The following is a 26069-nucleotide window of genomic DNA, read 5'->3' as shown; positions in this document are numbered from 1 at the left end:
CAGTTTGGGAGCTGAGACAGGCAGATTATTTGAACCCAGGAGTTCGACACCAGCCTGGACAACATGGCAAGACCTTACCTCTACAAAAAAATCAGAAAATAGCCAGGCATGGTGCCATACACCTGTGGTCCCAGCTACTCAGAAGGCTAAAGTAGGGGGATTGCTTGAGCACAGAAGGGTCGAGGCTGCAGTAAGCTATGATTATGCCATCGCATTCCAACCTGGGCAACAGAGCAAGACTCTTATTTAAAAAAAAAAAAAAACTTTAAGGGATTTCGAATTGCCAGTTTAATAGGTTAACTTGAAATAGCTGGAGCGTTATTATTATACCTTAATGAATTGGTTTTTATTATTATAGTATAATGTCCATTAATAGATTAACATCTTGTAGATTACCTGTAGTGTTTTGTCAAGTAGATTAGGAACTGGTTTTCCTTATCTGATTGATCTAATTATGAATGCATTTGCAAATATTTCTGAATATTCTTCTCTAAGGTGTTTCACGTAATAGGAAGTGATTGAAATTAGGTGCTAGATAAAACCTATCTGTCAGTAGAACAGCGGATGACTGGTAACCTTTCCTGAACATGTGTTTTCTCATAAACCAATGGATCTGTTACAGAAATAATGTGTCTTTAAAAAATTACTTATTTCATGGCTTTTTTTTGCATGAAAAACAGATATTTTACTTGTCTGACAAAATATAATGTACTTTTAAAACTCTATGCAGCTGTTAATATCATGTATTTAAAAACAGAACATTCGGCCGTGTGTGGTGGCTCATGCCTGTAATGCCAGCACTCTGGGGAGGCCAAGGCGGGTGGATCACCTGAGGTCAGGAGTTCGAGGCCAGCCTGGCCAACATGGTGAAACCCCTGTCTCTACTAAAAATAGAAAAATGAGCTGAGCGTGGTGGCACGCGCCTGTAATCCCAGCTACTCGGGAGGTTGAGGCAGGAGAATTGCTTGAACCCAGGAAGCGGAAGTTGCAATGAGCTGAGATGACACCATTGCCCTTCAGCCTAGACGACACAGCGAGTTCGACTCTGTCTCAAAAAAAAAAACACACCCAGAACTTTCAGCCTAACTGGCCAACTGTAAGCTTAATGCAACTCCTTTCTTATGCAAGAAGAAGCTAGAGTGGCCATCAGTATATATATTAGCTAAAATATATATATATTTTTAGTACTAAAAACCAATGTCCTTGGTGGCTCATGCCTGTAATCCCAGCACTTTGGGAGGCCAAGGCAGGAGGATTGCTTGAGTCCAGGCAGGTGTTCAAGACTAGCGTTGGTATCATAGCATCTCTACAAAAATTAAATTAGCCAGGCATGGTGGCACATGCCTGTAGTCTCAGCTACTCGGAAGGCTGAGGTGGGAGCATCACTTGAGCCCAGGAGTTTGAGGCTACAGTGAGCTATGATTGTACCACTGCAGTCTGCCTGGGCAACAGAGCAAGACCCACTCTCAAAAAGAAGAAAACAAAAAAACCCACCGTGCCCCCCTGCAACTTCTTGTAACTATTTAACTATTTTCTAGTTTCTATTTCTGAATTACTGTTTTCTGATTCTTTTTTCCCAGTGTTCCATTTATTGGGGGTGGAATGATGGGAAAGATTTCGAGTTTGAATAGCATAATCAGCATATTTTGATAGATTTGTAGGACTTTTTTTTTTTTTTTAGTGTGAATTGATGTTCCATAAGAATACTATTATAGAAAAGTTCTTACTACAGAAAAAGTTGTGTTTAAAAGATGTGTTGTTTTTAAAATCATAACCTGAGTATTTTCTTGATTTTTTTTTTTTTCCTTTTTCAAACAGTTGTATTTGAGCTTGTAGAATGCTTGCCTTGAATTTTTTGACTTTAAAGGAAGTGTGCCTATATCATAGTAAATGAGCTGGTCCTTAGGCCACTGTTGCCTTCTTAATGTTCAATCATACAATCTTAAGAGTAAAACACAGTACCTAGTACTATGAAGATACCACAGTATATTTCAGTGAAGGTCAAGAACTAAACTAGAACAGACAAGAAGATTCCACTGTTTAGAATTACAGGAGTATCCTCTTATTTTAATTATGTTACAAAGAAAAAATTATGATACTATTTTTGCTGCTTTTTATTTTTTCTTTCCCCATTTAGTTAGCTCTTTAAATCTTGAGAAGTAAGGAAAAATAGATTTCAGTCATTAGAATGATAATTATCTTGAATAAGGTGTCAGTATAATAATTATCTGACTCTAGAATAACTTTAGATAAAGGATTTGATATAATACATATTTATATCATTCTAGTAGGCAAACAACACTTTTGTTGTTCCTTTAGCAAATCATTTAAAGACTAAAGCTCTTAGATAGACATTCAAAGGTGTTCGCAGTCTATTAAGTGGACATTCTTTCATCTCTGTTCTTAATTATCTAAAATTCTTTCCCCCATCCTTAGATTTTTTTCTTCATCTTTATTTTTTATTTTGAATCTATGCAGGAATTATCTGCACATGCCAAAAACAGCTTCTTAGCCCTAATTTGTCATTACCCTCTTTTTTTCTTTGAAAGTTTACTCACGACACACATACCAATTGTCAATATCAATTATTCAAGTAAACACAGCTATACCACCACGACCAGCACTCTCACCTAGGACAGGGAAGATTGGTGCAGGATGGGTGGCTCTTTATAGAAACATCTTGGTTATTATTCCGTTTTTTAACTACCTGACTGTTGGCTTTCTGGTGTTAACAAATAAAAGGATTTTTTCTAAGGATTCACTTAAAAATATGTTAAATGCAATTCTTCTATCTTGATAATTAGGTATTTTTTGTTTTTGATAATTTAGATATTTAAGATTAATAAACAATAATATAGTTACTACTTTTCACTTTGCATCTTTTGACTAATTACAATACTAATTTATTTACTTCCTTTCTTCATTTTGCTGTAATACATTTGGACTGCACAGATCCTTTCTCTGCTACTGTAGATGCTGTTGATGATGCCATTCCAAGCTTAAATCCTTTCCTCACAAAAAGTAGTGGTGATGTTCACCTTTCCATTTCTTCAGATGTATCTACTTTTACTACTAGGACACCTACTCATGAAATGTTTGTTGGTAAAGTACCATTTAACCTTTTTTTCCAATCAATGTTTATACTGCCTAACTATATTTTACGTGTCCATTAATTATTTTAAAAGCACTGCAATAATTACTTTAGATTTTAATATCAAATTCTAAAACTAACCAGCAATAATGTAGTGAGGTTTTTAAATTGACACTAGTATCCCAATTTTATTTATACAGACTTTTAGGAAAATTTCTCTTGATGTTGAACTTTTTTTTTTTTTTTTTTGGTGTTTGGTTCTCTGTCGTGTTATAGTGCAATACTCTAGCTGTCTAGTATCACATGCAGCTTCCTGTTTTAGTTTGGAGAACTGGTTGAAAAGTAACATCACTTAAACTTACATGTTTATATGTGATTATATTTTTCTCTTTGTGCTTGGGAGAGAGGGTGGTTAATCACTCTTAGCAGCTATCTTTAATATTTTATTTCTCTTTTAACTGTTGCATGTCACAGTTTTATATTGTCCAAAATCTATGCATATCTTTTATCCCATTCTGAAGGATTTCACTTTATTGATAGTATAGAGATAAAAGTAGGAAGTATGTGTTTCATTTTAAATAGTAAAGCAGAAACGCAACTTGACTTGGATATCCTGTAATTACAGTATAAAAAGGCAGAATTTCACACTGAGGTTATATAGGGAATAGTAAGTTTTAAAGTATATACTGAAGCTGAAATAAATGTTTTTGAATTCTGCTGAAAAAGATGCTAACTCTGCTCCCCCTCAGCCCCAAAGATGATGAAATTTCTTTTGTTCAGTTCAGAGAAACAGCTTAACGGTGATGTGAATTTAAATATTTGATTAAAACAGCATGCAGAAAGTCATCAGTATACCCTCAACAAATCATGTGACCACATTCTAAATATTCTCTTAGATATATATAAGTGAGAGGAAGGAAGAGAAGGAAGAATTAACTAGAAAGCAAGTTAGTAGAAGGAGATCAGACAAAGTTCCAAGTCAGGTGTTGTAAAAATATGACTAGTCTAATAGCTTAAAACACATATATATCCAAAGTGTGATAATTCATTGCAGTAATTCCTTCATGTCATTTTGATACAAGTTGCCAGCCCTTACTCTATAGGATTAAGAACAATCCAGAAAAATCAGAATAGCTGTGTATCTAGACAGCCTCTGACCTTGACAGAGGGAAGACATTTATCTGATACAATGATCAGTGTAATAGGTAGCTTGTCCTCATTGAAGCTTTAAGAACACTGAATTGTACATAAAGGAGAGTTGTGGTCTTAACTATGCTGCATATGTGAGTGTCTGTGAAAGTGTCTAGGCGTTCTTTCTTAGCTGTAAAACCACACATTAGAGGACACGATAGTGTTGGCTAAAAAGCCAACTGCCTAATATTTCTTTTCTAATGAGATACAGTGTTGGGTTTTTCTTTCTAATTTATGCAAACGGAATATGTTTTTTTAATACTTCATGGAGCCTTAAGTTCTTTTTTTAGTAAGTTGTAATTTGAAGAATGCCAAGTGCTTGGGCTCCCCCCATTTTTTGTTTTTCTTGATTACCCATCCCACTCATAACTGTTGCTCCTCTTCTCTTTTTTCTTTCTCTTCTTCCTCTTATTCCTCACCTGCCTCCCTAGCTGCTTCCCTGATTCTTTCCTTCCCCTTCCCCTCTTTTTCCCCCTTTCCTTACTCCTTTCCCACCTTCCTGCCTTGTATGCCTTGTCAGAATTTTTTGTGTCACATAAGTTTATCCTAATACTACCTTTATGTGCCTTGTTTCTTCTACTGTAGCCAGCTCATTTGGAGCTAGATAACAGTATCTTTACAACTTATTTATGCAGGAAGGATTTTTTTTTTCTTAAAATGAGTTTTTATAAACTTGGTAAGAAAAAATATACTTATTTGCTTTCAGAGAACACACTAGTTTTTGCCTAATTCATTTGCCTTAATTAAACACTTGGTGGTTTTATGAATAGTTGCTTATCATCTTCTTACTTTACTCCATTCTCAAGACCTTAAATTTTCAGAAGCATAAAAACGTTTTAATATTACAAGGTTATGGAATCTGAAGTTTTGTATTATCTATGTCTTTCCACACATATTCAAGGCCAGTGTGGTAGCAATAAAACCTCAAAAGTCCAGCTGATATTTTCTGTGTGCATAGTAGTTATTACTGTAGTTAAGCTGGCATTAAAAAGAATGTTTGACGCAACTAAAGAATTGAGGCTCTTGATCACAAGAATTGGACAGGACTAAATGTATTTTAAAATGGAATTTATTAGGGCATTTGATGGTATATGCTTGGAGCCTAGTGAACTTAGGTTTGAATTCTAGTTCTGCTTCATGAACTTGACTTTAAGCAAGTATTTAACCTTTTTAAGGCTATGCAAGTTGGGATAATAGTGTCTTGCAGGATTGTCCTGAAGTTTACATATATGACTATGTAACATCTAGCACTTTGCTAGGTATATAAAAGTATCAAAACGACTACTACTAAAAACCATCTCGGGAGCTGGGTACAGTAGCTGGTACCCATAATTCCAGCTAATTAGGAAGCTGAGGCAGGAGGATAGCTTGAGGCCAGGAGTTTGAGGCCAGCCTGGGCAACATGCAAGACCCCATCTCTCAGAAAATTTAAAGAATTTAAAATTCTTGTATATGTGGACCACATCATAATTAGAATGTACTTCTCACCTAAATTATTATGTAGTCATCAACTAAAATCTTAAACATTGATTTTTTCTTTATTGCTTTTAGATTTTAAAATTGCCAAAGATTATTCACTTTTTTTTGGTCTAATATTAACAATGAAAAGCTCAAGAAGTTCATAAAATTTGAGTTGTTTTTAATAATAGTTATAGCAATAGTAAAAAGTTTCTTTTTCTACTTACTATATTATGTAAGGTGAAATACTTGGGATTAAACTGAAAACCCTAATAGATTCTAGAATCAAACAAATGGGGGTTCAAGTCTTGGTTCTGATGCTTACTAAATCTTTGACCTTGGGTACATTATGTAATCTCTCTTTGTTTCCTCATCTGTAAAACAGGGATAATAATAACTATGTCATAGGGTTTATGTGAGGTTTAAATAATACCCTGTTTATAAAGCCCTTGCATAGTGTTTAGTAGTGTTTAATAAATGGTAGTAGTTACTTTGACAAAAAAGTATGAGTCCTAATTTATTGTGAAACTACCACCAAAATCAATTAACAATCCACCCAAATTTTGTAAAAGGTGTTTGGAATGCCTTTCTGTCCCCAAAGCTTGTTGATCTTGTACTTTTCAATTAATTTATTATTGTCCTCTTGAGATTTAACCTGCAGGCCAGTGGTTTCTAAATGATAAACTGTGGATTGGTGCTGGTTAGTGAGAAAGTTTTCACTGGGCCTTGGTGAAATGGAAGAGTAAGCAGGACAATGTAATGATATCATAAAGTTAACCTTAACTCAGAGCTCAGCGCCTGCTCTTTTTAGCCTGTGCGCACGCGTGTATGTGTGTGTGTGTATTTCTCTAAACTTTCTCTTTTAGAATAGTGATACTAGCTGGGTCTTTTTGTTTTAAATAACTTTTAAAAATTAAAAGTTGGCAGTCCTGATAGTTTCACAAAAAGTCGATAATGTGCATTGAAATTATGATGTAAAACTCTAACCTTGTTGGTGTATGTGTTTCAGGCATGCAGTAATTACTTAAAAGATTTTTACTTTGGAAATTTGGAAATAAACTGCTTGCCTCCCTGATAACTGTGTGACTTTAAGCAAATATTAATAGCCGATTAGCTATTGCAATTTATTAATTTCTTTTTTTAACTTTTTTTTACTTTTTCCCTCTGTTTATAGAGGCTTTTAAAACTTGAGATACAAGTTCTGGGTTACTTTATAGTCTTTCTAACCTTGTATACTTTTAGGTAATTATGTCGTAATTTCACAGATTGGTACCTCTAGGCACCTCAGGAGATGGCTCCTCTTTTTACAGAAAGTAATGAAGTAATTTCTGTGTGACTATAAAGGATAGGCTTATCTCTTATATCAATCATATTCTAGAAGGCTGAGGCAAAGTAGCAGGAGAAAATGGGAATTTGATATATTGGCCTAATTTTAAATTGTTGTTCCATATATAATCTAAAAGTTAGTGACGTCAGTAGCCAAGATTATTACCAGAATGATTTAAGAACATTATTTGTACTACTTACACTCTGATGATAGCATGGACACATAATTAAGCACGATGGATTTTTTTCTTGAGTAGATACATTCGCTTTTTATGTAGAGTTAAGAGAACAACCAATAAGCTGATGGCATAATTCTTAAACATCTTGCACACTTAAAAATATTATTAAATTGGTAAGTCTAGGATTCTCAGATCCTTTTGATGAATAGTCAGAAGATTTATATACTAAATTATTTCGTATTTTGATAGTGTTTTGTGTTCTCATTGTATGACCAATGTCTTTGACTTAATAGTAGTTTAAGGGTTACGTGATTATGGAACAAGATCAAACTGGTACATTCTCTAAAAATGTGTGTGCTACAGAATAGTCATTATAGGATGTGTAAAATGCTACTTTAAAGTAGTATCATTAGTGTGGATCAGCTTGTATGGTTCTTTGCTAATAATAAATTGTTGTTTCTGTCTTTGAGGACCTTCTTGGACATCTCACCAAATCTTGTCCTACTTTTTACAGTTTTCTTTGAGATCAGTCTCTCTAGTACAGCATGGCATCATTATACTTCTTTATGTCCTGGTGTTACACATTAAGAATTCAAAGTGAGATTCTGACCTGAATAGAGGAGGGGAAGAAAGGGATCCTAAATTTAGGACACCAAAAGTTTAACTTCTCCCTAATGGTGTAGTTGTTAACCTTCTAATAATATAGGTGGTTTTTGTTTGCTTCTTGGGTTTTTTATATTCTGACTTAGTAGAATTTAGAAAAGGAAGAGACCTTAGGAGCCTTATGACATTCCACGAGGTGAAATAATTTCTTCTTTGTGATCCTTGTGAGGTTGATATTTATTTGGATATACTCAATGATTGAAAGTTCTCCAAATCACATGACAGACCTAACATTTTTAGGTGATTTTAATTCTTTTCAGCCCCTAGACATTCAGAACCTTACTTAAATATAACCTCACATAATTGGAAATCTTATATTTGTTAACTCTGTATAGGCTGATCTTAAAGATGTGAGCTTATTGTCTGTGTAATACCACTAGCATTAGTGTAACGCAGGCAAGAAAGAATAAGGTCTGTTAATGGTTTTGTGTTGCAAAACTAGAGTCACCTTAATTAGTATGCTTGAGTTTGTGCTTGTCATCCCCACTGTTGCAAGTACTAAGTTGAAGTTAGAGAGTGGTTGAGAGTTGAAAGTGGCATATCTTTTTTCTTTGATGTTTTAAAAGCATATGGATACAGGTGGACATAAGGATTAGTGAGTTGGAACATTCAGAATCCCATCACTGAACTTAAGCTATTTCGCTTTTGATTAACTGTTGAAGGAAGGATGGAGAGAAATACGGAAAATGGGTAGGTGGGAGGGAGAAAAACTTTTATCTTGGGGATACTAGAAGTTTCATACTTGTTTTTTAAAGCACCACAGAATTCTTACTGCATTCTCAGCTGATCCCTTAAATGTTTTGCTTCATGCAAAATCTTGTAATTTTAGATGTGTTTAGTTTTTTAAAGATTATCTGCATATAAAATTAAGGTAAAAGATAAGCAAAGATTTCTGTAATGAAGCATATTTTCAGTTCAGTGTGAGTTGCTCATTTGTTAATTTTGTCAGTAGGATGATTTTGTTAGGGAAAACGCAATCACTGCGAAAAATGTGATATAGAAAACATTTTGCTTGAAGGATTGGCTTTGTTTTTGTTTGGGGAATTTAGTGCATTTTCCATTCTATTGTCATCATTATTAAATAGTCGTAAATATAGAGTTATTAAATAATTGAGCTTTTTTCCATTTTGGTTTACTCAGGATTCACTCCTTCTCCAGTTGCACAGCCACACCCTTCAGCTGGCCTTAATGTTGACTTTGAATCTGTGTTTGGAAATAAATCTACAAATGTTATTGTAGATTCTGGGGGTAAGGAAAAAAATTTTATTAAAAATATTATAATGTCCTAATTTAGATTCTGTGTAAGGAAAAATAATGCTGCTTTTAAAATGTTTAGATATATTAAATTGGGGTAGCCAAAGAAATTGTCCCATCCCCCCAAGCACTAGATGAGAACTTCAAGGAGCTGTTTAGTCATTATTCTTTTATTGGTGCCAATTTAGACTTTGGGAAGAGTTAGTTAGTCCTAGAGCAAAATAAGAGAGAAAAAGAGATTTAGCTCTGTAGAATGCTAAGTTGCTTGTGACTATGTGTAGATGTTGTGCCTTTTTAGGCATACAATTTTTACTTTTACTGAAATGAATAATAACTGTATTGTCTCTTAATGTATGAAATTGGCTGTGTTTGTAAACTAGAATAATATAACTTGTGGTACCTTGACTTGTTTAAATAGTCTATGTATAAACAACTAGAATGTATTAAATAATCAGGCCTGTGGGTACAGGAGCTTTTTATTGTTTTATGAATGATTCTTATTATGGTTCATTTGTCTTAAAGGAACTTTATAGATCTGTAGAACCAGGTTTCCACTTTGTGTTTTCATTAATACCTTGTTAATTTGAAGTGCCTATAAAACTTTGACACTCATAATTCTGTTCTTACCATCGGATGGCCTTTGATTTTGGTCAGTAATTAACTTTTAGCCATTTAGAGAGAATATATTGAGATGTTCTTAATTTTATAACATATAATTAGTTATCCTTCAAAAACTAAGAAGCAAGCCTATAAAGAATATGTATGGACTAAGAATTTATTTTTTTCTATGCACTAGTAGGTTTATGATAATATTTTTTTGCTGCGGTAGGTTTTAGTTTGTCTTGCCTGGGAAAGTGGAAAGAGAGACCAATCGTTGTGAACTATCATCTTTGGTGACTTTCTTTTTCAAACTGTAATATTCCTAGATCATACTATTGAGTCCCATAGAGGGTTTGTTTGATTGGATTTTCTTTTATTTTCTATAATTTGGTGAGGAAAACTTAAAGAATTTTATTTTCATTTTTAAGAATTGTTCTCGTTTACTAGATGGGCTTATACAATTACAGTATTTAGCAGTTTCTTAGATATAGTTCACTCTTACATTCTCTGCTTTTAAAAAAAAGGTCTATAAAATCTTATTTCTTAACGTAAAAGGAACTTTTTTCAAAGTTCCAGAGAGCTATTTTTTAACCTATATTGCTTTAGATATAAGTGAGTCTTCAGAAAATTTTGCTGGGCTAGCAGGAGAATTACATTTGTTTTTTTTCCCTTTTATAATACTTCTCTCTTATCCCCTTTAACCCTAATGTAATTTTGTCATGAGATAAGAGATGATTTCTGTCAAAGCAAATACAGCCTTCTCAGTCAATTCAGTATGAAGTGGTGACTTTCTTCATTTTCCATTTAAAGACATTTACTAATGTCTATTTTTTGGATAACTTTTCCAGTGAATAAACAAGGAGAAAAGGCAAAGACCTCCTTTAGAAAACCATAGCATCATAAAGTTCCTTACAAATTCTATTTCGTCTGTTTGTAACTTTAAGGCTTTGATGAACTAGGTGGACTTCTCAAACCAACAGTGGCCTCTCAGAACCAGAACCTTCCTGTTGCCAAACTCCCACCTAACAAGTTAGTATCTGATGACTTGGATTCATCTTTAGCCAACCTTGTGGGCAGTAAGTAGTCTTTGGATACGTTAATCTTCTTTTATGTTGTTTTATTAAACTGCGTCTCGTGTTATAAAATGCTTTTTTGTTTTTCTCCTTTCCTAGATCTTGGCATCGGAAATGGAACCACTAAGAAGTGAGTGTTTAATATACACATTGTTTTCTCCATGTGTTATTTAGTGTTTTCTCCATGTGTTATTTGGAGGGTTGATTTGGCTTTCCTCTCAAAAATATGTATAGAGATATCAAGTCTGCATCTTTTTTTTTTTTTTTTTGACACGGAGTCTCGCTCTGTTGCTCAGGCTGGAGTGCAGTGGCACAATCTCGGCCCACTGCAAGCTCCGCCTCTCGGATTCACGCCGTTCTTCTGCCTCAGCCTCTCAAGTAGCTGTACTACAGGCACCCACCACCATGCCTGGCTAATTTTTTTGTATTTTTAGTAGAGACGGGGTTTCGCCGTGTTAGCCAGGTTGGTCTCAATCTCCTGACCTCAAGTGATTTGCCCACCTTGGCCTCCCAAAGTGCTGGGATTACAGGCGTGAGCCACCACGCCCAGCCTCAAGTCTCTATCTTACTCTGTTCAATATAAGTATATAGCTAAGGAAACTTTATAGAGACATTTAATATTCTCACTTATGTTTATTTAAAGTGATGTAAATTGGAGTCAACCAGGTGAAAAGAAGTTAACTGGAGGATCTAACTGGCAACCAAAGGTTGCACCAACAACCGCTTGGAATGCTGCAACAATGGTGAGTTGAAAAAGCTCCTGATAGACTAACAGTTGAATAATTTAGTTAAATATGTAACATGAAAATGTTTTTAAAGTGATAGACATAAATAGAAGGATTGTTACTGAGTTTAGAAGTATAAGTAATTGTATTTCTTTCAAAGGAAGCTGGTTGCCTATATTTACCAGATACATTTTAGTGGCTAACAAGTATTTGAGGGTTACTTTGTGCCAGACATATTCCAGTAAATAATAATGTTTTATTTTTTATAATCCTCCTATTAATGTGTTAGTCACTATTATTATCCCTATTTTACTGATGAGGAAGTGGAGGCTCAGAGTTATTAAGCAATGTGCTCAGGATTACAGAGATCTTAAATGATTAGTTGAATTTTTATAACCTAGGCAGCCTAACTATAGAACATACGTCCTTAATCACTACTCTATATTACTGACCTCAAATTTTTTATTTATTTTTCTAAAATACGAAATCTTATGATTTCATTATTGGTAAAGAAACTATACTTGCTTGGGTTTTGTCATATAATTTATATATATGACAATGTGTTTGACAATTATATATATGTCATATAACTTACACAGTTGATACTCATTATTTGTGGCAGTTAAGTACTTAAGTCACCCCAAACACTGAATTAGTGAACGCTGAACCCTTGCTGGGGGAAATATATGCATATATGTATATGTCACATAGACGATCCTTTTAGAAAACCTCATTCTAGTATATTCTATTTTCTTTATTTTATGAAAGAGGAAATAAAGTTCAGAAGTGTTAAGTGACTTGCTTAAGGCTGTCGCACTAACTGGTGCCAGAGTTGGAATTTTAGCCCTGTCCAGCTGGCCCCAGAGTCAGAGTTTCTTGCAGTATGATGGACTCCCCATCCTCCTTCTCTATCCTCTGGTCTGGTATGAGAGCTGAACCAAGGCAGAGTGTCCTTTGTTCCATCTCAGCTGGAGGTGAACTGTATTGGATGAGTCAAATTTTTGCCCCTCTGCAAATGAGCATGAATGGCCTTGAAAGCACCAGGAGTGTTGATTTTTGGTGTCACAAAGTTTATCATGTAGGTGAATTTGCAAATATGGAATCCATGAATATTGAGGATTAACTGTATTTTCTAATTAAATAATTAGCATCTAGTAATGAAGAGGTTTTAGTATGTTTTAATTACTGTAAGGTATGGTAGACCCAGAATAGCTTTGTGGCTATTCTCCTGTCCTTGGCCAGCTTCTATCTTACCAACCAACAAATTTTCGTCAGTCAAAGAAAACTCCTTCTTGTGGAAAAGTTTGAAGCATTCTTTCTCCAGACAGTAGGCTAGTAGCTGTGTTTTGATTACACGGGCTACACGTTACTGACAGCTGTCCTGTTACTGTTAGAGGCTGCTGTTGTCCTTATAGCCACTTCCAGAGCACTGCCCTGTTTTCTGTGGGTTAATGATATGTTAAAATTAGTAGGACTGAGCTAAAAATAGTATGTTTGTTAAAATTTGTGCATTTTATTATATAGCTTAAGACTTCATAAATGGAAAGTAATATTGAGATTTAGCTACCTTTTTAAGGCAGTGTTTTTTTTGTTGTTGTTTTTGTTTTCTTTCAGACAGTGTTCATTGCCATCACTAATTTTATTATTTTGTATTTTTTTTTTTTTGAGACGGAGTCTTGCTCTTTTGCCCAGGCTACATTGTAGTGGCGCGACCTCAGCTCACTGCAACCTCTGCCTCCCAGGTTCAAGTGATTCTCCTGCCTTAGCCTCCCGAGTAGCTGGGATTACAGGTGCCCACCACCAGGTCCAGCTAATTTTTAAATTTTTAGTAGAGACTGGGTTTTATTATGTTGGCCAGGCTGGTCTTGAACTGCTGACCTCAAGTGATCCACCCGCCTCGGCCTCCCAGAGTGCTGGGATTACAGGCCTGAGCTACCACGCCCAGCCTATCATCACTGATTTTAAAACTTTGCATTTAAGTAGTTTAGATTTTTATACACACAAATACACAATCTTAAACATGTAAATGTTGCTGTCTTGAGGGAATTGGAGGATGTATCACCCCACTTCTTAAGATTTTTTTTTTCCCTAAGTGCAAAGCAGTTGAAAAGCAGATTTAAGTTGAAATCCATCTCTTTGACTCTGAATCCAGTCTTCTTCCCACTATAACACACCTCACCGACTAGGATATGGTAGGAGTTTAGAGTAGTGGATTTTATGGACTCGTGTGAATTATGACATTGATGATGTATGAGGAATGATATAAATACCAGTGCTGCTATTAAAATATAATGAATATTTTCTTATATTAAGTTAGTATTAATCTATATGAAGTATTAGGAGTTCATAGATAGCACTTAAGACTGACTACTAAAATGTAGTAGGTATTTAGTCATGTAGAATTTGTATTTAAGTTGATAAGGTAACAGTCTTTATCTTGCTGTGTTATATATGGTAATGTGTATCATCTCCTAAGGATTTTGCTAAAATATTTATATGTATTTTATGGAGTTTTCTTTTTAATGGCTAATGTTTGGGGCTGATAATGTGATTCACTACTTAAGATAAACTGCTGCTTTTGACATTTCTTTACATTTCTAACCTTTTTATTAATCCTTAAACACTGTCAAGGTTTTTCAGTGTTTTTTAAATTTAACACAAATTCATTGGAATTTTATTAAAATATATATTATACTACAAATTCTTTTAATTAGTGCTTGCTTTTTTTCTGTGGTAGACATCTGATGCAACCCTGTTTATGCGATGCCCAGAATTTTGCACTATTGACACTGTTGATAGAATTGATGTTTTAATGGTACTTGTAATCAATAAACTATTTTTTATATAAAGAGATGAGGCCAAAGACTACAATTCCCTTGTCAACCTTGATAGTGTTTTAGTATGGATGTTCTTTCATTAGATACTGGAAATACAAGGGATTTTAGGTAGTTAGTGAATGTACATGTGAACTAAAATGCTCTCTGTGTATTTTCTGTTGTGTAAGTACTTGTTCTAATCCAGTGTTATTGCATTATGTAATTGTTCTCCCTGGGAAAAACAGAATGGCATGCATTTTCCACAATACGTAAGTGACCAAAAACGAGCCTTTTTGCAATAAATTGGCATGCTATTAACCACTGCTGTAGCAGAATCTCATAACCTTTCAGCTATTACTTGTTTTCACATTCAGATTTTCAATGTGCCAGAAATTCTTCCTAGCATCTACTGATTTCATGGGTGTGTTGCAGAATTGATTCTGATGGTGGCATGGGAAATACCGATTTTTTTTCTTGCTTAATATTCCGCCATTTGCTGCCAGATGGCTGGGTGTCTGTGTGTGTATCTGTGCTGCCACTATGCACTTGATGACTTCTGAATGAAGGGAAATGTTGATTGTGGTAATGTTTAAAATAACAACTGCATGAAATCTTACAGGCTTCTGCTCTTCTTGGCAGTTTGTCTACTGCTCTTGCAGATCTTGGTTTTAAGTAGGGAGAGACCAATAAGTCCTACACGCTCACCCGAATACTAAACTTATAACTATTCACTTTAGTGTTATATTTTTTAAGTTATATTTCATTTAATTTCTCCATGCATATGTTCAAATTGCCATATAATTTCAGTTATTTTATGTTTTAGCAGTGTTATTGGTCTTTCACCTTTATTCAATTTCAGTTTTCATTATGAGAAACACACACAGGAAATGTTGTTAAGACAGCAACTATATCTAAAATGAATTTGTTCTCAAATTGTATGTTTACAGATAATCAAAGTAGTAGGAAGAGGGGAACTTAAATATCGTAGTAGTAGATGGTTCTTTTAAACATGAAAGCATAAACTGACCTAATTGATTGTTCCTCTTAATTTTTGGAATAAATTAGAAAGCTAACGTACATACTCTATATAAGAACTATGGCTCATAGAAATAGTCATACTCAATAGTAGTTTGAAACCTTTGGAGTTTTTTGAAAAGAGTGAGTAAGATCCTTAGAAACTAACTTTTTGGAAGATCAGGTTATTGATTGATTTGAGATCTTTACATTTTTTTCTTTGAATGCTAAAGCAATCAGGTACCTAAGTAAGAAAACATTCAATAATACTTTTTCTGGGTAGACATTTTTTAATGATAGTGATAGGCTTTAAATTTTAGAACTATTTAGAACTATTTAAGATACTTTTTTAAATCTAAAGATTTTTAAAGCTGTAAAAAGCATGATGAAAAATCACTGCTGTATCTAAGTTTAAGTGGTATAGTTTTCCTTCTAATAAGTCTGCTTTTCTGCTAATTTCAAAACACTTTTTTTCACTGACCATTAATCGACAGTTCTTAATGATCACAAGTGTCACTTACTCACAGCTGTCTTAGCAATTCTTTTTAGTGGAACTACAGCTACTAATTCCTTGAACTCAGTTGACACACATGAGTTATACTTTCTTGTTCATTTTTCCTTTCACTATGTTAGGCACCCCCTGTAATGGCCTATCCTGCTACTACACCAACAGGCATGATAGGATATGGAATTGTAAGTATTTTCCTAGGTACAGCTTTTGGAAAAAATATTGATTCATATATAACATGTTTTTATTACAATTTAACCAAAAAAAGAATTTAGTGCTCCTCATACTCCTAGCCCTAGTGCCTAATGCAGTAGAACCATAGCATTGGTTTCATAAGTATGTCTAGAATAATCATTATACAAGAGATCTTATGCATTAATGTTCATAGTATTACTTGGTTTGTTTTTCTCCTCGTAACTTTGCTGGGCCTTTTATATTTCAAACATTAATGTTAATTCTAAGCCTTTGTTGCTGTGACCATATATTAAATACCAGTGAGGTCTTATAACCTGATATTGTAGGGCATGGGAGGGATTAACACTTGAATTGTAATTTAGTCTGATAAAGGCTAGAGAAATTTTCCTGTGACAATGATTATTACAGTACAAAAACAGTCTTTTAACCTTTCAAAATGCCGCAGTGTGCATTTTAGATTGCCCTTAGTTTCCCAACTCTCAGTATATAGAGACTCACTTAGAAAAGAAATGGTGCTAGTAGCTTCAACCCACTGGTATGTATTTGAGGAACTGTTCCTGGTAGAAGGCAGTACCGTGTCCCTTGGTATTGCTACTGTGCCTGCTATGTTACTTCTTTATGTATATGATATGGAAGTAACTCCTTTTATACATGTGGAGAAGTTTCACAGCTTTTTCTCATAGTCATTGCATTAAAATGTCTGCTGAGGCTGGGTGTGGTGGCTTACGCCTGTAATCCCAGCACTTTGGGAGGCCAAGGTGGGTGGATCACCTGAGGTTGGGAGTTCAAGACCAGCCTGACCAATATGGTGAAACTCCGTCTCTACTAAAAATACAAAAATTAGCTGGGTATGGTGGCGCACACCTGTAATTCCAGCTACTTGGGAGGCTGAGGCAGGAGAATGGCTTGAACCCAGGAGGCAGAGGTCACAGTGAGTTGAGATCATGCCACTGCACTCCAGTCTGGGCAACGGAGCAAGACTCCATCTCAAAAAAAAAAAAAAAGTCTGCTGAGAAACGCAGGCCATAAACTTAAAATGAAGCTCTAAATGCAAATAGTAGTCTGCTTGAAACAATAAATAGAACTTCTTGAAAGGAAAGATTTTAGAGCATTGCATTTTAACCAAAACAGTAGTCTGTTTGTGCATTATTTTTACACTAGGTATTGTCACTTACTACGTTAATTTTATACCCTGTAGTGGTAATTTTTAAAGAAACATATTTGGTTGAGATTGTATTTTCAGTTACTCAAGAAAGAGTTAACCTCTGGTGTGTAGTTTAAGCTCTTTCTTGATTCTTATATGAAATAAAATGGAAGAACTAGAGCAGGCTTATTCAGAGAATCAACTGTCTTCACTTGTGATCACTTGCATAATGGCAAAAGTACTTGATTTGTTATACAAATTTACTTTGAAATATCTTAGCAGCGAAGACAGAGTCTTAAGTTTTCTTGATGTCTAAACCTGATAAATTTGGAAGCTCTTAGTCTAAATCATTTTATCTGTTGTACTACAATAAAGTTTACATTTTGCAACTCATTGAATAGAAAAAGTTAGGCTTTGTTACTACATTTTAAAAATGAGCATGTTAAAGACTTTACGTACCAAAAGAAAAAAATACTCTCGAAAGTTCGTAGCTGTTAGTCTTACTTATATTCAGAGGAGGTTACCCTTTGAGTCAAGCAGAGGTACTAGGACCTGTCATCCCTGTTGTCATTGTTATTTACTTAGTCACAATATGGAAGATAGGAGTCAGTATCTTTTAACTTGATATTTTTCTCTTTTTTAGCCTCCACAAATGGGAAGTGTCCCTGTAATGACGCAACCAACCTTAATATACAGCCAGCCTGTCATGAGACCTCCAAACCCCTTTGGCCCTGTATCAGGAGCACAGGTATTACACACTACATGTAACTGTGGTAATGTGCTTGATTTGGAAGGAATATGATACTATAAAACCCTTTTGTACAACTTGAGAAACAAGTTACTAGCACTTTCTACCTTCATTATGGATATTGCTTGCTTCATATCTTTCTTATATAAGAGCTTTAGGAATATTGATTATTTGGAGGGAAAGGATAAGTAGATAGCAAATACTAAAGACAGAAAATTCTTGGTAACTTATAGTTGGTGGATCCAAAGGATGATTTTTCTGAGATTAAGGAGCCTACTTGCTCTTCATGATTCTGGTGTAGTATCCTTTGTGAACCTCAAAACCATTAACTCAGAGCTTTAGTTCCTTGGCTAATGGCTAGAATGATGCTACAGCAGGGCGTGTTGGCCTTGAGATGCTTGTGAAACTCCAAAAAGTTTTGAATGTTATTTTTTCGTTAGATAACTTTCTGCCACTGAGGATTGTTTTCAAAAACCAAAAAAAGGAGTCAAAAAGCTTGAAATGTCATGCTAAACTAGATTGTTTAATCCAGAGACTTTCCTCTTGACGTGTTTCTAAGGCATTTCTCTCCCAGTTCCTGAAAATACGCCATAAGTATACATTGTTTTTTATCCCATTATTGTTGCATTAGAATAATTTTTTTTTTTAATGTTTTACCCGTTATGGTTAGAAGATACAGGAAATTGCTTTGTTATTCACTTCTCTGGTGGCATACTCTGGGATGAGGCTCTTGTGAAGTGATAGGATGGTTTATCCTTTTGTGTCTGTGGCTCTGCTCGTACTGTTTGACATCTAGAAGTAGTTAATTATATGCAATTGTTAGAACACCCCTCCTTTTCTTAAATGGTTGCTAATGCTAACTGATTGGTGATGTGTTTAATGCTTGAAAACATTTGAATGAGCATTTGGTTAGTGGACTTGTTATTCCCCTTCCACTTGAATGCATATATATTACATTTGCCAAAGCATATAGTCTTACATTGCCAATATTAGTTTATTTGATCCAATTTGAATCTAGTCTCTGTGCACGGTAGTCCCCTCTTCTCTTTGGGGGATATGTTCCAAGACCCACAGTGGATGCCTGAAAATGGGATAGTACTGAACCATATATATGCTATACATACATACCTCTGATAAAGGTTAATTTATAAATTAAGTAATGAATAATAGAACAGTAACAGTGTACTGTAATAAAAGTTTTGTTAATGTGTGCTCTTGCTCACGGACATGCTTGCTCTCTCCCTCTCTGTCTTTCTCTTGAACTATCTTAATATCCTCTACTTACCTATTTTCAGACCACGGTTCACTTTGGGTAACTGAAACCACAGTAAGTGAAATAGTGGACTGTATTTCATAGACTAGTGAAGCCTAGGCAATCCTTTCATTTTTCAGCCGTTTTGAATAATGCGTCTCTTAATAAATTGATATCTCTGTTTGGCTGAGAGTGGGTAGTGAATGTAGTTCTGATTAAGGGGTAAAATTCATGTTGGTTGCAATTAATACATTTACCAACATGCCTCTTTTTTTACCCCACCCTTTGTCCATGTTAAAATGACTTCCTCCTTGTTCTTTAATCAGTTAAGTATTTACAGTGAAAATTGAAAATAACTTGGAGTGAGGGTGATTGACACAGTCATTACTTATAATTATAAGTCAGTTACTTTTTGCGCATTTGTTTTTATAAAATAGACTGTGAGTGTTTACAGTATTTATAGTAATTGTTATTGAACTTTTACCAGCAGTAATCTCATTACTGGTTTAACTTGATAATCTTTTAAGAAGTATATGGATGATTTCCCTATCTGTTGTAGATGTTTTCTTGATATACAGTTAATGTCTTTTTCATGTCCTTTTGTTTTTTATTTTGTTATTTGTACATTTAACTTCAGATATGTATCATTTACTTTAAAAATTATTATTATTATTATTATTTTTTTGGTACAAGAGACTAAGTGATAGAAACCTAAATGTATTTAAGTAATTTTTTTTAAAGCTATAGTCCATGCTAAAAACTTATTAGGGACCTTCGACTACAGAAGTGTTTTTCCTGATATGTAGTTAAACACTTCACCCACTCTGCATCTTGATTTGCAGGCTGTTGTCAGAATATACTGCTACCTTAAGCTTGGATACTACCAGACAATTTCCAATTACTTTCACATACATTGTGTTAGCCGATTCTTTAAGGTAGATGGGTCTGCTCTCACCGTCACATTTCATAGGTAAAGAAGACAGACTTGGAAGGGTTCTTCAACTAATTAAATGGTGAAATCAACTTATCCCCAGGTGTGTCTGATTCCTAGTCCAGTGCTCATTTATACCACAGTCTCTCTGCTAGTGGGACTGAGCCCTTACTGGCCGATACGGTAGCACCATCTTCTTTCGTCAGCAGTGAACAGTCTGCACACTCCTTAGGTTTTTCTGCTAAATTGTAAACCACATTTACACATTCAGGATGTAACTACTACAGTTGTAAAGAATATTCTCTACAGTTTTGGGTAATAACCTTCAACCTTGAAACATCGTGTATGAGTTTTGCTTTTTAAAAACCTAAACATTTTTTTTTAATGTTGGCAAAAATCTGCCTTTAAAAAATTTCTTGTTGGCCAGGCACGGTGGCTCACACCTGTAATCCCAGCACTTTGGGAAGCCAAGGTGAGTAGATCACCTGAGGTCAGGAGTTCAAGACCAGCCTGGCCAACATGGTGAAACCCTGTCTCTACTAAAAATACAAAAAATTGCTGGGCTTGGTGATGCATGTCTGGAATCCCAGCTACTTGGGAGGCTGAGGCGGGGGAATTGCTTGAACCAGGGAGGCAGAGGTTGCAGTGAGCCTGGATTGGGCCATTGCACTCCAGGCTGGGCGACAAGAGCTAAACTCCATCTCAAAACAAACAAACAAAAAATTCCTTGTCACCCAGCATCTGCTCTGTTTTTGTTTTTGTTTTTGTTTTTGTTTTGAGACAGGGTCTTGCTCTGTCACCCAGACTCGAGTACAGTGGTGCGATCTCGGCTCACTGCAACCTCCACCTCCCATGTTCAAGCCATCCTCCCGCCTTGGCCTCCTGAGTAGCTGAGATTACTGGTGTATGCCACCATGCCTGGCTAATTTATTTTTTTTAGAGATGGAGTTTTGCCATGTTGCCCAGGCTGTTCTTGAACTCCTGAGCTCTAGCAGTTCACCTGCCTCGGCCTCCCAAAGTGCTGGGATTACAGGTATGAGCCACCGTACCCACCCAGCATCTGCTCTTAACCCAGGTTTTATGTCCTGTTGCCTTCTAAAACCCACATAACCGTTTCACAGAAACACCAGAAAAGTGCCAGAATTTCCCTGTGCATGAAAAAAAACAGGGACAGAAATACCTTTTCTTAATTACTTTATATCAGAAGAGAAGTGAATGAGAACATTAGGGTAATAAGTTTCTAGTTGAAAGATAAAATTTGAAATGAGTACTTAAGTATTACTGAAAAAGCAAATGAAGGAAGCAAATTGATAACTAGGAAAATAAAATCAGGCAGCAATGAAATGGCTTGAAGAAGCTTTGGTCTCTCTACATAGTCATTTGAATCATTTGAAAGTCAGAATCTTAAATTTGTTAATGTTACTTTTAATTCTTTTGTAATTCCTTTGTTCTGCATGTATCTAATCACAAAGTCTCACTAATTATTCTTCTGCTATAATTAGACCCACCCTTCTCCTTGCATTCTACAGCTTTCACCCAGTCTTGGAACCTCTTTATTCACACTTGTTTTGCAATAGTCACTCATGTTCTCTGCCTCCCCGATTTAATCCGTTTTGTAAATATTGGAACAATCTTTTGTAGGCAGTATTTGTAATACCCGTCTCCATACTCAAACATTTAGAGAGGTGAATCTTTTTTGTGTGTGGGTAATGAAGTCTCACTCTGTCCCCCAGGCTGGAGGGCAGTGGTACGATTTCAGCTCACTGCAGCCTCTGCCTCCTGTGTTAAACCTCCTGCCTCAGCCTCCCCAGCAGTTGGGATTACAGGCACACGCCACCACACCCAACTAATTTTTAGTAGAGACAGGGTTTCACCATGTTGGACAGGCTGGTCTCAAACTCCTGGCCTCAAGTGATCCGCCCTCCTGGGCCTCCCAAAGTGTTGGGATTACAGGTGTGAGCCACTGTGCCCAGCCTAAGGAGGTGAATCTAAATATAACTGAACATTTAAAGCCTTTTCTCAGCTTTCCTTCCATCTTAAAACAACTTCATGAAGCCTCCCTATTTATAAGAGTAATAATGAGTTAACAGAATATTCAAGTTCTTCGATTCCATGCTTTTACAATTCTCAATAAGTACCCAGTGTTCTGCTGTTATTTGTCTTTTCCATAAGTCCTTCACCTGCCATAAAGTGGGTTTATTCTTTGTCCAGTCTTCAGTCCTCTGGTGTCCCTTTCACATCCTTATGAGATCTGGAATTCTTTTCCTTATTCTGCATTATTTTTTCTTACAGACCTTGTGACTACCTGGCATCCATCCAGTCTAGCAAGGGCTTTCTTTACTAGATTATAAGCTTCATGAAGGCAAGCTTCTCTGGCATGTTTACTTCTCTGTCCCTAGTTCCTAGAACAGTGCCTGACATGTAATAGTTTTTGGACATTATTTGTTAAGTAAATGAATCACCTTGTAAACTTACCTTTTTCGTCATATAACTTACTCTGCCCCTCCTTAATCTCTCATTTCACTTACTTGTAACCATTATAATAACTTGCAGTGGTGTTCAAAATTGGTTTGATTTGTTGGCTAATAGTTATGGTGAGCTAAAACATTAGACGGCTCACCTGAGGAATGAAGACAGCTTTATTTTATGTTTATGATTGAACATTTTTAATAATTAAAAATTAAACTGTTGGCCGAACACAGTGGCTCATGTCTGTAATACTAGCACTTTGGGAGGCTGAGGTAGGAGGATCACTTAAGTGCAGGAGTTCCAGACCAACCTGGGCAACATAGTGAGACTGTCTGTTTTTTAAAAAGAAAAAAGTAAACTGTTTATCTTTGAATTAGATAAGGTTTTTCTCATGCTTTAATGTTTAATGATTCTCAGCCAGTCTCTTGGATTAATTTTGTCCGTAGAATGCTAGCCGAAACCAAAAGAATTTTTCTTAATGAATTACCTTTTAATTGTTCTTTCATTGTTTTGTTCCCTTTTTTTCAATTGGATTAAAAAATTATTAAGGGCAGAGATCATCCATCTCTTTGTATGGGGTAAAGTAAATGGTAGTTTAAATGAAAAATGAAATTCCATCAAAATGGAATCTTTTAATCAAATCTCATTTCTACAGCTGTTCCCAAAATTCTTCCTTGCTCTTTGAAGTGTTTGTTTTGAGAGCTGTTACTTACCTAAGGCATAACTTGTAGCTCTTCGTCTCTTGCCTGATTACTATTATATCAAGTTAACATTTTTGAGAGAGCTCTAGCCCTCTCAGATACCTTTATCTTGTTGCCATTTAGTGAGACATTCCAGTGTGTTGTGTGTCTTACATTTTATCTAGGTTACTCTAAGCACTGCATTAGTGCTTGTTTGTGAGGAAGCAGCTAACACCTTCCAGATGGCTGTTAGCTCAGACTTGATTCAGTTCTTCAGGAAATTGTCATTATGGCTTTAATTCAGTAGACTGCGCTGTAGCTTTGAACTTATGAATTCCTATACACATACCCTTTTCTCCGTGTGTGTGTGTGTGTGTGTTGAGTCATTTTTCTGTATTTTTTAGATATTTTCATGGAATTGTTTAACAACAGATATTATGTTTTTCTGTTTCATGCCTAACATTGTAGCTGTCTTTAGTATGTTGTTCTACATTAGTGCATCTTCCTAGATGTTTAACTTCATGATAAATTCTAGGTCCTTGTGGTTTTCCTTTTGTTTCTCTTCCGTGCTTCCTCACAGTCTTACTATTTGGTTGCTTGGTACAGATTGCTAGTGTGTCTGGAAAGGGGACTCCTGCTTTCTCTTACTGGTGCTTTACATAAATTGAAATGTCCGTTGCTAAGCCAGTAGTTCATAAACTAATTCTTTAGTTGCAATATACAGCTATTATGTTATTAAGCATGAAGACAGTTATAGTTTCAATTTTCTTTTGAAAGTCATTGTGATATGAAATAACACTTTTTAAATGAATGTTTATATGGCAGTTTAGTATTTTTGAAGTTCTTTGGGGGTGACAAGGGTTGTTGTCATCTTATTTCCTTATATGAAAAATTCCCACTGATCACATATCAATCTGCCTATTTTCCCAGAAGCAATATGAAAAATACAGAGTATTACCTTTGGGCATTTAATTTTAAAATTAACTGTTGGTTTCTTTTTTGTTGTTTTTGTTTGTTTGTTTTGTTTTGTTTTGTTTTTTTGAGACAGGGTCTCACTCTGTCCCCCAGGCTGGAGTGCAGTGGCACGATCATGGCTCACTGTAGCCTCAGCCTCCAGGGTAGCTAAGACTGCAGGCACACACCACAATGCCTGACTAATTTTTAATTTTTTGTAGAGCAAGCATACATCAGACTGGTCTTGAACTCCTGATCTCAAGCAGTCCTCCCACCTTGGCTTCCAAAAGTGCTGGGATTACAGGCATGAGCCACTGCTCCTGGCCAAGTTTTGTTGGTTTCTTGACTGGTATTAGGCCTTTTTTTAAAGGAGGACTGCCAGTGTTGTTTATGGAGGATATGGTTAAAGATGCAAAATGGCTGCTGTTTTTTGTTGTTTGCAGTGGCTAATTTTAAATAAGTCTGACATCAGTTAAGTGTCTGAAAGGAAATGATGGCTTGTTGTGAGTGCTTTTTGTCCTTCTAAATGGGAACACTGTTGCCTTTAGATATTCGAATAATTTAAGTCTTAGAAAGAGCCTTTTAAAGTACTTTCTTGTATTTAAGAACTAGTGGCTGCTTTTAGGTTTCGTTTTGGTTTTGTTTTTTGGTTTTGTTGTTGTTGTTGTTTTACTCTTTTGGTGTGTTAATTGTGAGTATTGGCAGTACCTCCTCTGTCAGCCGATCTCTCCAGCTGGATTTCTGTGAAGAAGGCTTTTTGCCTTGTAAGCAATGTGTTGTGCTCATTCATCCTTGCCTACTGCAGAATACCATGAGGGACGTTTCCTTGGGGATTGGGATGTAGTACCATAGGTGAAAACTAGCTCCCAGTACACACACCTGAATCATTCGAAATAGAAATGTTAGAAGTCTCATCTGCTGACGACTATTGCTAACAAGACAACTTATAGAATAAGACCTTGCTTATTACTAGGTTTTTGCTGAGGACATTCTCGAAAAGGTAGAAATCTAATTTCTTGTCTTAATAAATAAAACCAGAAAGTATTCTTAAAGTCTGGGATGCCTGTGAAGTTCTGCAGAATCTTCATGACGAACATCAGTGACCATGTATAATACTGTGTATACAGAAAGAATGGGAATGTATTGTCTCACATTTACTAGAAAAGTTCCTTTAAAAAATTATTTCTCTACTCCAACTTTTACTTTTTCTTGTAAATTCAATATAGCCATAAATTCTAGCTGAATTGAAATTAATCGGGCTAGCAGAGTTTGAAGAGGAAAAAAACACCAGCCTTGGAACCAGCAGATCTGCATTAGAGTTTATATTATAGTTTCCTAGGACTGCTGTAACAAAGTACCACAAACTTGATTAAGCATGTTAAAAGTTTTTAAGCTCTTAAAAACAGAAATTAAAACAGAAATTTGTTTTCTATCACTTCTGGAGAAATCAGGGTATCGGCAGAGCCATGCTCCCTCTGAATTTTCTAGAGGAGGGTCCTTCCTTGGCTTTTCCAGCTTTTGGTAGCCCCATTCGTTCCATAGTTTGCATCTGTAGCCATTTAGTCTCTACCTGTCAACATGGCATTCTCTCTATGGGTCTCTGCCTCCACGTGCCTCTCCTTGTAAGGACACTGGTCATCAAATTAGGGTCACTCCAATGACCTCATCTTAACTTGATTACATCTACAAAGACCCTGTTTCCAAGTAGGGTCAAATTTATGGGCACCAGGGGTTAGGACTTCAACACATCTTTTGGGGGGTCACAATTCAGCAGTCTTGACTTGACTCCTCAGCTAAC

The 26069-nt window shown here is 35.6% G+C and overlaps 1 protein-coding gene across 27 annotated transcripts in view; it reads left to right on the top strand.

The window, feature by feature from the left end:
- PICALM (phosphatidylinositol binding clathrin assembly protein) overlaps positions 1-26069 on the top strand; it is a 110969-nt gene that overhangs the window by 75916 nt on the left and 8984 nt on the right. For 3 of the 27 annotated variants that reach the window (XM_009423904.5, XM_009423895.5, XM_054661625.2), the window contains 8 exons: positions 2953-3102; positions 9049-9156; positions 10707-10838; positions 10935-10965; positions 11479-11578; positions 14622-14645; positions 16024-16083; positions 17881-17985. In XM_009423904.5, coding sequence (XP_009422179.1) covers positions 2953-3102; positions 9049-9156; positions 10707-10838; positions 10935-10965; positions 11479-11578; positions 14622-14645; positions 16024-16083; positions 17881-17985 — 710 coding nt within the window. The remainder of the gene's footprint in view (positions 1-2952; positions 3103-9048; positions 9157-10706; positions 10839-10934; positions 10966-11478; positions 11579-14621; positions 14646-16023; positions 16084-17880; positions 17986-26069) is intronic. The other 24 variants (XM_009423906.5, XM_009423896.5, XM_508908.9 and 21 more) reach the window with 14 other exon arrangements.

This window comes from Pan troglodytes, chromosome 9, assembly GCF_028858775.2.
Source record: "Pan troglodytes isolate AG18354 chromosome 9, NHGRI_mPanTro3-v2.0_pri, whole genome shotgun sequence".
Taxonomy (NCBI): Eukaryota; Metazoa; Chordata; class Mammalia; order Primates; family Hominidae; genus Pan; species Pan troglodytes.
Note: the sequence above shows the minus strand (reverse complement) of the source record. Positions and strands in the feature narration are given on the sequence as shown.